The 12,917-nt window shown below is 39.1% G+C and overlaps 1 protein-coding gene across 1 annotated transcript in view; it reads right to left on the bottom strand.

Annotated features, from left to right (window-relative positions):
- The window catches only part of LOC124619205, a 106,302-nt gene that overhangs the window by 35,077 nt on the left and 58,308 nt on the right, over positions 1-12,917 (bottom strand). Inside the window, exon 7 of the mRNA XM_047145424.1 lies at positions 941-1,142. Within this exon, the coding sequence (XP_047001380.1) occupies positions 941-1,142 (202 nt within the window). The remainder of the gene's footprint in view (positions 1-940; positions 1,143-12,917) is intronic.

Raw genomic sequence — 12,917 nt, 5'->3', positions numbered from 1 at the left:
TTTCCTGAGTGTTGCCCATGATTAATGTGTTGAAGAGTTATACAAACTGACATCTAACAGGGAAATAAAGTGTTTCCACACCCATGTCCATATACAACATTTTCTTCTTCTACATGTGAGGACTGTTTACGGAAAATCTGGCCATATTTTTTTTTTGTTACACCCTATATGGATCCTCCCAGAGCAATGGACATAGCCCGTCTGAAATTCTGCACAGGCACAGATGACAAACTTAGTTTCACCTTCTGGACTGACCATACAGAGGCTGGGACTGCTTCCACACATACACAACACACTCAGCATGGGCAGTTAAGTCTGGGCTCGCAAGTGTGGCCTAGTACTGGGACGGATTCAAGAAGTCGTGAGTGGTCACAAAGGGTGGCAGCTTTTTGAAATTGTGGCCAAAAGGGAGTGTCTGGTTGGCTGTAGAAACCAGATGTGACCATGACTTCCATCACAAACAGCGCCCCCACCTCAGCCTGTCAGCAATGGATACTAACAGGACATGAGAGACACCCATGGAACAGCCAAAGTGTGTAGACCCACCATTTCCCCACCCCAGCCCTACCAATGCCCTTGCTGGAACAGGGGAACAACATACAACCTCACTGCAAGTCCCAGTTGCTGCAAGCCACAGTGGTCTGCCAGGGGAATAACAGAGCAAAAATGGGTGGCAGTGGAGACAAAAGCCTGAATATCGTTCTGGCCTCTCCAGTCACCTATTCCTCCAGACATGTGCCCAAGCAGCCTCTTACAAACACAAGAGCAACCAGACTCATCCTGTGCAATTACACTACCATGACTGGTCCCACTCACTATCATGACTGAGCCCATCTGCATCAAATCGATGAAAACTCATTTTACATCACAATACTATTAATTAAAAGCAGATTGGGCTTTAGAAAATTTACACGATCATTAATAGAACACTGTGACAGACCTGTATGTTGCCTCATGTGCATTTTCAGGGAGCTGATGGAGGACGCGCAGTAGCCACAGTTACTGCACAGGTGTCGACGGACCTTATGGTGGACGTTATCCTTGTGCAGTCGCAGTTTGCGCAAAGTGGAAAAAGTTCGACCACATACATCACATTCTCCTTCATGCTCTTGCCTTGATTTGGAACTTGCATAGTGGATGCTCTGAAACAAGAGATGATTCTGTCAAGAATTACGTAATTGATACACAGTGGATAATAAGTTAATAGTAGCTTAGCCTGATTCAATAGAACTCAGGGCTTATACGGAATACTGATGCTATGACTATTTTAGAAGGTAGGTTGAAGAAACATCAGTGCACATTTATAGCACCTACAGATACACTAGACTCTCGCTAATCCGGCCATTCCTGGCACATATGGGTGCCTGATTAGTGGAAGTGCCAGACTATTGAGTGTCTGAAATTTATTTTATTCATTATTTTGTTTTTTTTCAAAGAAAACTTAGTCCTTGAGTGTATGCTGTATATAATTATACAATCGTATCACTCACTATGAAACATGTCCCTAATTTTTAACTGTCGTAATGATGAGAGTGACGGTGGCATGCTTTATCACGCAACCGCTTTACAAGCATTACATTGGTACAGCATGTGTCTGGTAAGACCTCGGCAGCTTCACCACCAGCAGCATAACTCTTCATGATCTCTCCTCCTGTGTCCTCTTCTTCATCAGTTTCATCATTACTTTCTTGCACGCTTTTGATTATTTCTTCATCTGTTAAAGTTTGGTCCATATCACAGTTTTCCTCATTCAGCCACTTAGTAACATCTTTAACATCAATTTCTTCTCCTCCTGGAAGGTTGTGCAACATATCAGTGTACAAAGTAATTGATAATTCCGAATTAACTGGCTCATCGCTGTCACTCACTACTGGATCCAACTCGGCATCAATGGATGGCCACAATTTTCTCCAGCTCTTCATTATGGTAGTGCTCTCCATGTTATCCCACATGCCAGCTGCTTGGAAAACAACGTCACATATGTTAATTGCTTTCCATGCCTTCAGCATAGTCTCGATAGAGCTGTTTTCACTTTTGTTCAGCAAGGAGATGAGAAGTTAATGTCGATAATGATGTTTAATTGATTCCAAAATTCCCTGCTCCATGGGCTGAATTAGGACTGTCACATTGGGTGGGAGAAAGAGTGCTTTTACATGTATACCATCAGACTTCGTAGAAACATCTAAAGGATGACTGGGAGCATTACCAATTACACGGATAGCTTTCAGTGGACTTTTTCTTCTTTAGCTCTTTTCTCACTGCTTGTACAAACGCTTCATGGAACCACCAAGAGAATATTTGTCTGTCCACCCACACTTTCTTCTGAGTACAATACTGCACTGGTAGAGTATTTATGTCAGTGTGTTGAAAACAATGTGGTTGTTGGGATTTTCATTCACCATAAACGGTAGTTTATGACTCCCATTTTCATTACAACATGCCATTAATGTTAAGCACTGTTTCTGTTGCTTGTAACCAAGAGCTTTCTTCTCGTCCTTGGCAGCTAATGTTTTTGAAGGAAGCACCTTGTAAAAGCGTCCTGTTTCATCAGCATTATACAAGGCATCAGCGGTTAAATCTTATTCCTCTGTTAGCTTCCGTATCTTGCTTACAAACTCATCAACATCCTTATCGTTAGTTGAACGACTTTCCCCGGTGACTGTCAGCTGCCGAATGCCATGTCATTTTTTGCAGCTTGATAGCTGACCTTTGCTCGCTGCAAACAAATTACTATCGCCAAGTTTTTTGTTAAATGCAGATGACTTAAATGCAGCTGACTAGAATTCCTTTACTGCGTTGTTGTATGAACCATCTATAAACAGCTACGTCCAGTTCTTCATCCTCACTCATTTGCATAACCTTCAGTTTTCCCAACTCACTATCCATTTGTGTTGAGTACTGCCAAACAACATCTTCTTTCTTTTTGATGTCACAAATAGTTGCTCATCCAACACTGAACTCAGCAGCAATGGCTTTCTGCAAAGAACCTCGATTTAACTTATCTAAAATTTTGAGTTCTACTTAAGGTCTGGCATAACATGTTTCCTTTTAGAAGACGTGATTCCAGACTGTAAAGAAAGCTACAATTTCAAATACAGTATATAAAGCATTGTTTAACTAAGCATTGTTGCGCATGATAATTCACTGTGTATGTGTTTTTGAAATTGTGACGGATTATTGAAAGGCTGGACTACTGAGGGCCGAATTAGCGAGAGTCTAGTGCACAGAAAAAGCATTTGATACTGTAGCCTGGAATACTCTCTTCCAAATTTTGGAGTTGTCAGCTATAAAATAAAGGGGAGAAAGTGATGTACATACTGTACAGAAACCAGACTGCAGTCCTCAGTGTCAGAACACATGAAAAGAAGGCAGTACAAGAGACTGGAGTATAGTAGGTTAAGCCCAGTCTCCATATTATTCATTACATACATTGAACAAGCAGCACAGGAAATGGAGGAGAAATTTGGAAAGTGAATTTACGTTCAGGGATACAAATTAAAACATTACAGTTGACTGATGACATTGTACCTCTAACTGAGATGAGAAAGTACTTGGAAGATCAGTGTAGAGCATGTCTTGGAAAGAAGTTACCAGATGAACACCAATAAATGTCAAACAATAGTAATGGAGTGTACCCAACGTGAGTCAAATGACAGCAAGGAATTAGATTAGCAAATGAGATGCTGAAAGTAGTAGGCCAGTACTGCTATTTTGGCAGCAAAATAACTGTTGATGACAAAAGAAATAACAATATAAACTATAGACTGGCAATAGCAGGACAAGCTTCCTTAGAGAAACAAATATGTTAACATCAATACACAAATTTAGATATTAGGAAGTCTTCCGTGGAAAGTTAGTTTGGATCATACCTTCACTGAAACTGAAATAAGAATGGACGACAAACAGCACAGCCAAGATGAAAGTAGTAGCTTTTGAAACATGGTGGCACTGAAGAAAGCTGCATATTTGATGAGTACCAGGCACGGAATCAATTTTAGGGAGAAAAGAGCATTAAAGTACAATTTAACTAAAAGGAAGTATATGTTGAATGTACTGAGGCACCAAGAATTTGTTTACTTGGTAATAGCTGGAAGTGGCATGAGAATGAATTAAAAACTGTAGAAAGAAACCAAGGATTAAAAACAGTAAGCAGGTTCAAATGGATATAAGGTGCAGCAGTTAAGCAGACACAAGAAGGCTTGCACAGAGTAGGGTAATGTGGAGAGTTACATCAGACCAACAAGGTTGATGATGAAAACAACAGCATGTGTGTTTGTGATCTTCAGCCAAAAAACTGGTTTGATGCACCTCTCCATGTTATCTATCCTGTGCCACCCTATTCATCTCCAAATACCTACTGCAACCTACATCCTTTTGAACCTGCTTATTCCACTCACCTCTTGGTCTCCCTCTACACTTATCTCCAATACTATAGTTGTGATCTCTTGATGTCAGAGCATGTGACCAGTCAACCGGTCCCTTCTTTTAATCAAGTTACACAATAAATTTCTTTTCTCCCCAATTCTGTTCAGCACTTACTCATTAGTTGCATGATCCACTTATCGAATCTTCTGTATTCTTCTGTAGCACTACATTTCAAATGCTTCTATTCTCTTCTTGCTTATCATCTGCATTTCACTTTCGTAAAAGGTTACACTTCAGAAAAATACCTTCTGGAAAGACTTCCAACATTTAAATCTGTATTTAACGTTAACAAATTTCTCTTCTTCTGAGATGCTCTTCTTGGCATTGCCAGTCAACATTTTATATCCTCTATACTTCGGGCCATCATTAGTTATTTTACTGCACAAATAGAAAAATTTATCTACTACTTTTAATGTTTCTTTTCCTAATCTAATTCCCTCGGCATCACCTGATTTAATTTGACTACATTCCATTACCCTTGATTTGCTTTTCTTAATGTTCATTTTATTTCCTCTTTTCGAGACACTGTCTATTCTGTTCAACTGCCCTTTAAGTCCTTCGCTGTCACTGACAGAATTACTGTGTCATCTGCAAACCTCAAAGCTCTTATTTCTTCTTCCTGAACTTTAAATCATTCTCCAAATTTTTCTTTGGTTATCGTTACTGCTTGCTCAATGTACAGACTGAATGACATTGGAAATAGCTACAACCCCACCACACTCCCTTCTTAACCACTGCTTCCCTTTCTTGGCCCTCGACTCTTATGACTGCCATCTGGTATACATATAGAGTAAGAGGAAAGCAACATTAATGTTATAGCAGCTGGTCTATGACAGATGAAATAAACCAGTTGGAAGAAGAAAAAGGTCAGATTTTAATATTCAGTCAAAATTGAGGTCTTTATATACTACTCAAGGATAGAGGGTGGCATCCACTACATCCTGTTACATGGCACTAGTATCCATCTGAATTGAATAAGGGAAACCACAGAATGTCTAAAATGTTATCAGAATGGAAGTGGATGAGCACGATTAGATGGGTGATGCAATACTGCATGATGAATCTGACAGAGCAGTGGAAAAAAACTAAGTCAAAACAATGCACATTGAGTAGACAATATTCCCTCTGAATTGTTACCATCCATGGGAGAAAAAACTATGATTAAACTGTTCCACATGTACACAAAATATGTGAGAGTGATTAAATACTCTGAGGCTTCAATAAGAACATAATATTACCAGTCCCAAAGAAGACAGGTGATGACGTGTGGATATTAGCAAACAATCAGCTTAGCAACTCATTGGTGCAAGGTATCAATTTGAATTACCTACAGAAGAATGGAATGACTGCCAGAAGCCAATTTTGAGGAAGATCAGTTAGGAACACATCAGGCAGTACTGACCCTTCAACTTATCTTGACAGATTGAAGAAACACAAACCTAGATTTATGGCATTTATATTTTACGAAAGTTTTTGACAATGTTGATTGGCACACACTTTTTGAAATCAGAAAGGTAGCAGCAAATCATTATGTATAAGTTGTTTAGAAACCAGACCACAGTTCTAAGAGTCAAGGGATATGAAAAGGAGGCAGTAACTGAAATGGGAGAGAGGCAGAGTTGTGGTCCATCCCAAACATCACTGAGTTTGTACACAGAGCAAGCAGCAAAGAAAAGCAAGGATAAATTTGAAAAAAGGAATTGAAATTTTGGGGCATGAAATAGGAACTTTGTGGTTTGTTAATGAAATCATAATTGTGTCAGGGACGACAAAGTAAGTTGAAGGGGATGGACATTGCATTGAAAAGGAGGTTATACAAGTGAAACAAGGGTAATGGAGTGTAGTCAAATGAAACCAGGTGATGCCGAGGGAATTAGATTAGGAAATGAGAAACTAAAAGTAGTAGAAGAGCTTTGCTATTTGGGGAGTAAAATAACTGATGATTACCAAAGTAAAGAAGATATAGAATGCAAGCAGGCAACAGCAAGAAATGCTTTTCCAAAATACAATATTATGAAAAGGATAGTTGCTACTCCTCATATAGCAGAGATGCTGTGTCACAGATAGGCACAACAAAAAGACTGTCACAAAATAAGCTTTTGGCCAACAAGGCCTTTATCAAAACAAACAAACACACAGACACACACAGACACACACACAGACACACACACACACACACACACACACACAAACACAACTCACACACGACTGCAGCCAGGGGCTGCAGTCATGTGTGTGAGCTGCATTTGCCTGTGTGTGTGTGTGTGTGTGTGTGTGTGTGTGTGTGTGTGTGTGTGTGTTTTGGCAAAAAGCTTATTTTGTGACAGTTTCTTTGTTGCGCCTATCTGTTACTCAGCATCTCTGCTGTATGGTGAGTAACAACTATCCTTTTCATAATATTATTACATTCCACCCAGACAAGAAAAAAAAGCTTCTGAAATGTGATAAAAAGGAATGATGAAGATTAGATGGGCAGAACTAATACCTAATGAAGAGATATAGCAACGAATGGTGGAGAAAGAAATTTTATGGCACAACTTAATTAAAGGAAAGGATAGGTTGCTAAGACACTTCCTGAAGTGTTAAGGTAATTTTCTGATCAAAGGAAGCTTTGGGGTAAAGATGGCAGATACAGACTAATACTTGACTTCAATAAGTAGGTTCAAATGGTTGCAAGTTGGAGTAGTTAGGTAGAGATAAAGGGAATTACACAGGATGGACTAAAGTCAAGAGTTGCATCAAACCTCTCTTTGATCCTGTTCAGCTAACTGTGAACACCACAAGATCCTGAAGAGTATCCCAACAGAGGGGCTGAAGCATTGATTGTGTAGAAGAAATATGATGCATCCTAATAACCCAGAAGATTTTTACCTTCAATGACAATAACCACAAAAGAATGCAAACTTACATAGAAAAATATTTTGTCAGTAATAATTATTATTTTCTAACGATATTATGATTATTGTATACTTAGTATTACTTTGTGGTGGGAACTGTGGAACATAATGAATGAATGATTCAGTTGGACAATGGAACCCACAAGTTTTGTAAAACAAATGCGTACATGCAATACTGAATATGAGAACTTAGATTTCCTGAGGTATACATGAAACTCTAAAAGCAAAGACAAGTGGGAAAAATCTTTATGATGCCAATTTAATGTGTTTTGTGCTCATATGGAGTACTCTCTGAGAAACTAAGCAACTGTTCATCACCACAGATCACGCAGTCTACATCTATGCACTCCTGACTGAGTGAAAAGACTGAAAACCTATATTGCATAAAGTGATGATCAGGTAGTGTAAATCATCAAGTGGAATACTGTAATTATTTGTTTGTTTGTGTGACCATCTTCCACAGCAGAGGTCAGAAGAAATATTTGCTTTTTCCATCCTGGATGTGCTGCAAAATAACACAGTTTATTTCTTAAATTGCAGTACAATTATTTTGGAAAAATGAAAACAATACTTCTTAATCATTTGTTATTTGTTGGAGTTTTACGACATACAAAAGATTCAGATTTTGATGGCTGGAATCTTTTGTACCACAAATGTTTTTGTTTAGATTAGTGGCATTTAAAATTACTTGTGTTCTTATTTGTGACTGAGTAATTTCTGAGTGCAAATGTTACATAAATATTTTATGTTAGCTATAGGTAGTGCTACAACTTCAAGTAGCACCAGAAGTGCAAGCATCAAAAGATTGTTTGGTTCATAATTTCAGCATATTGAGGAAAGCAGATGAAGAGAAAAACTGCAATAGTTGGATTATTTACTGACAATTTTTCTATCTTAATGAATTTCAGGTTTTTCTTAAACTTGTTATTTATTTTTTTATGGAGACAACATACAAGAAAGAGATACTAAATAGTAGAGAAACATAACATATTTGACATTTTTTTACTACTATTTAAAGCATGGTAATATTTTTCCAGAATGTTACTTTTGGCATTGGTATTATTGTACACAGCTTCTAAAATGGAAGCAATGACAAAGGGCACGACTGTCATTTCCATATGGACTTTCAGCATAATATCCTAACAATTAACAGTAAATTCTGAGACTTTGGCTGCAAACCAGATTCAAGATAGTGAATTAAGTGATTGATATGGTTGCAGTTTGAGATGTTGTTGTTGTGGTCTTCAGTCCTGAGACTGGTTTGATGCAGCTCTCCATGCTACTCTATCCTGTGCAAGCTTCTTCATCTCCCAGTACCTACTGCAACCTACATCCTTCTGAATCTGCTTAGTGTATTCATCTCTTGGTCTCCCTCTATGATTTTTACCCTCCATGCTGCCCTCCAATACTAAACTGGTGATCCCTTGATGCCTCAGAATATGTCCTACCAATCGATTCCTTCTTCTAGTCAAGTTGTGCCACAAACTTCTCTTCTCCCCAATCCTATTCAGTACCTCCTCATTAGTTATGCGATCTACCCATCTTACCTTCAGCATTCTTCTGTAGCACCACATTTTGAAAGCTTCTATTCTCGTCCTGTCCAAACTATTTATCGTTCATGTTTCACTTCCATACATGGCTACACTCCATACAAATACTTTCAGAAACGACTTCCTGACACTTAAATCTATACTCGATGTTAACAAATTTTTCTTCTTCAGAAACACTTTCCTTGCCATTGCCAGTCAACATTTTATATCCTCCCTCCTTTGACCATCATCAGTTATTTTGCTCCCCAAATAGCAAAATTCCTTCACTACTTTAAGTGTCTCATTTCCTAATCTAATACCCTCATCATCACCCAACTTAATTCGACTACATTCCATTATCCTCGTTTTGCTTTTGTTGATGTTCATCTTATATCCTCCTTTCAAGACACTATCCATTCTGTTCAACTGTCTTCCAAGTCCTTTGCTGTCTCTGACAGAATTACAATGTCATCAGCGAACCTCAAGGTTTTTATTTCTTCTTCATGGATTTTAATACCTACTCCAAATTTTTCTTTTGGTTTTTTCACTGCTTGCTCAATATAGGGATTGAATAACATCAGGGAGAGGCTACAACCCTGTCTCACTCCCTTCCCAACCACTGCTTCCCTTTCATGTCCCTCGACTCTTATAACTGCCATCTGGTTTCTGTACAAATTGTAAATAGCCTTTCGCTCCCTGTATTTTACCCCTGCCACCTTCAGAATTTGAAAGAGAGTATTCCAGTTAACATTGTCAAAAGCTTTCTCTAAGACTACAAATGCGAGAAACATAGGTTTGTCTTTCCTTAATCTTTCTTCTAAGATAAGTCGTAGGGTCAGTATTGCCCCACGTGTTCCAACATTTCTACTGATCTTTCCGAGGTCGGCTTCTACTAGTTTTTCCATTCGTCTGTAAATAATTTGTGTTCGTATTTTGCAGCTGTGACTTATTAAACTGACAGTTCGGTAATTTTCACATCTGTCAACGCCTGCTTCTTTGGGATTGGAATTATTATATTCTTCTTGAAGTCTAGAGGGTACTTCGCCTGTCTCATACATCTTGCTCACCAGATGGTAGAGTTTTGTCTGGACTGGCTCTCCCAAGGCTGTCAGTAGGTCTAATGGAATGTTGTCTACTCCCAGGGCCTTGTTTCGACTCAGGTCTTTCATTGCTTTGTCAAACTCTTCACGCAGTATCATATCTCCTATTTCATCTTCATCTACATCCTCTTCCATTTCCATAATATTGTCCTCTAGTACATCATCCTTGTATAGACCCTCTATATACTCCTTCCACCTTTCTGCCTTCCCTTCTTTGCTTAGAACTGGGTTGCCATCTGAGTTCTTGATAGTCATACAAGTGGTTCTCTTTTCTCCAAAGGTCTCTTTAATTTTTCTGTAGGCAGTATCTATCTTACCCCCAGTGAGATAAACCTCTACATCCTTACATTTATCCTCTAGCCATACCTGCTTAGCCATTTTGCACTTCCTGTCAATCTCATTTTTGAGACGTTTGTATACCTTTTTGTCTGCTTCATTTACTGCATTTTAATATTTTCTCCTTTCATCAATTAAATTCAATACTTCTTCTGTTACCCAAGGATTTCTACTAGCCATCGTCTTTTTACCTACTTGATCCTCTGCTGCCTTCACTACTTCATCCCTCAGAGCTACCCGTTCTTCTTCTACTGTATTTCTTTCCCCCATTCCTGTCAATTGTTCCCTTATGCTCTCCCTGAAACTCTGTACAACATCTGGTTTAGTCATTTTATCCATGTCCCATCTTCTTAAATTCCTATCTTTTTGCAGTTTCTTCAGTTTTAATCTACAGTTCATAACCAATAGATATGGTCAGAGTCCACATCTGCCCCTGGAAATGTCTTACAATTTAAAACCCGGTTCCTAAATCTCTGTCTTACCATTACATAATCTATCTGAAAGCTGTCAGTATTTCCAGGCTTCTTCCATGTATACAGCTTTCTTTTATGATTCTTGAACCAAGTGTTAGCTATGATTAAGTTGTGCTCTGTGCAAAATTCTATCAGGCGGCTTCCTCTTTCATTTCTTACCCCTAATCCATATTCACCTACTATATTTCCTTCTCTCCCTTTTCCTACTGCCGAATTCCAGTTCGAGATATGAAAGCAGAATAGTGACACATTACTCCAAATACAGGGTGTTTCACATATGAAGTAAATGCCATGTCAGGTGTTGTGTCAGAAAGAATACCAATGACTCAGGTTCCAATCGCCACGTAAACTCCCACCTACAGTATTCCTCGGGCTCAGCAGTGACTTTAGTCGAATTAGATGGGTTAGATGTCGTCTTGCAAAGATGACAGAGGAAGTCATTGTGCAATTTATCACTTGAGATTGATGTGTCAATGCAATTTAATTAAAAGTGCCCTGAACACAGTTGCTGAGTGCGTAAGGTAGCAAGTGCAAAAATTGACACAGAGAGACAAGGGAGGCATATCTGAAATGTGCAGATGGGTATAGTGCCCCCTCAATTGTTTCAAGGTTTTATTATTCATTCATTATGCTCTGTAGATCCTATCAAGGTGGAGGACCTTCAATGATGTAGAATGAGTCAAGACAAAAATCAAAATTAGGCAAAGATATCACAGAAATTTAATTGGCCTACTGCATTAACAATAAACTATCACTACACTACTTAATGCTGTTCATGGTTATTCTGTCTAAATTAATTAAGTAAATTAGTAAGGAAACATTCTTTGAAAGCAACTGCTGCTGCTTCAGTTTTATCCGGAAAGTAAATTACTTTTCTGCCTGTAACAACAATGGGCAGGGCTAGCGTGGCCATTTTGTTGTCTGAGCATTTGTTCATTCAGTAGGCATCCAGCCATGCCTGTGATAAGTTCATGTTGTTTCCCATTATTTCACAGTAAAAGTTTTAAATGTGTGCTACAATTGAAAATCCTGTGAGTTGTTAAGTGAAAAGGCTTTTTTCTTTATTTTTTATTTTTTTACAAAAAAAACATACACCAATTGAAAATAAATGGCAACTGTGTGAAGTGTATGGAAACAACGTAATCACATAAGGTGGGTGCGCCAATACTGCATTAGGTTTAAAAGTGGTCACAGTAATGTTCACCATGAAGCGCGAGGTAAATGGCCAAGCATTGTGACTGGTGAACTGGTCTCAAATGGCGATGACAAGATTCAAGAAAACCGCATTACAGTTCTGATCCTGCATCCAGTGAGGACCATCTGTTTCGAATGATGAAGACCTGCCCTCAACGCAGCACTTTGACAAGGACTCGTAAGAGCGATAGGGCATGACTAACTGGTTTTATGACAATGGAAGTTCACAGTTTGTTCACCACTATGGTAAGTGCCTAAATTTGTGAGATTGGGGACTATTGAAAAGTAATATTTAAGGCTCGGTTTTAAATGAATAAGTCATTTTATTTTTTTTATAGTACCAACATGTAATCTACTTTCTGCCCATCTCATCCTCCCCCTTTCTCTCTGTCCATCCCCTCCTCCCGCCCTTCTCTCTGCCCATCATCTCCTACCCCCCTCTCTCCATCCATCACTTCCTCCCTCTCTGTGCATCCATCTCCTCCTCCTCCTCTCTTTCCATGTCCACTTCATCCTCCCTCGCTATCCAACTCCTCTCCATCCCCTGCCCTGCCTCGCCTCTTTCTGCTCAGCTCTGTATGTATTGCCCCTGAAAGGTATGCCAATGCTCCTACACAACAAACTTGCTGTTGGGACAGTCTACATGTCCAGGTAAAACCTTTTATTGCCCATATTGCTCCACGTATGGGAGCTATAAGGTTCTAACCCACACAGTGCTGGTTCTCAGAGAGCAAGCAGTAGGCATGCCAAATTTGGTTAAAGTCGGTCCAATGGTTTAGGAGGATCTCTCTCTCTCCCTCTCTCTCTCTCTCTCTCTCTCTCTCTCTCTCTCTCTCACACACACACACACACACACACACACACACACACACACACACACATATGAACTGGGTGTTTCTCCTGTGGGTAGTCAAACACATTTTCTTTGGTGTTTGTGCAGGTATTTGCAATTTCGTTTTTGCA

Source organism: Schistocerca americana, chromosome 6 (assembly GCF_021461395.2).
Source record: "Schistocerca americana isolate TAMUIC-IGC-003095 chromosome 6, iqSchAmer2.1, whole genome shotgun sequence".
Taxonomy (NCBI): domain Eukaryota; kingdom Metazoa; phylum Arthropoda; class Insecta; order Orthoptera; family Acrididae; genus Schistocerca; species Schistocerca americana.
The sequence above is the reverse complement of the archived record's forward strand: the minus strand, read 5'-3'. Positions and strand labels throughout refer to the sequence as shown.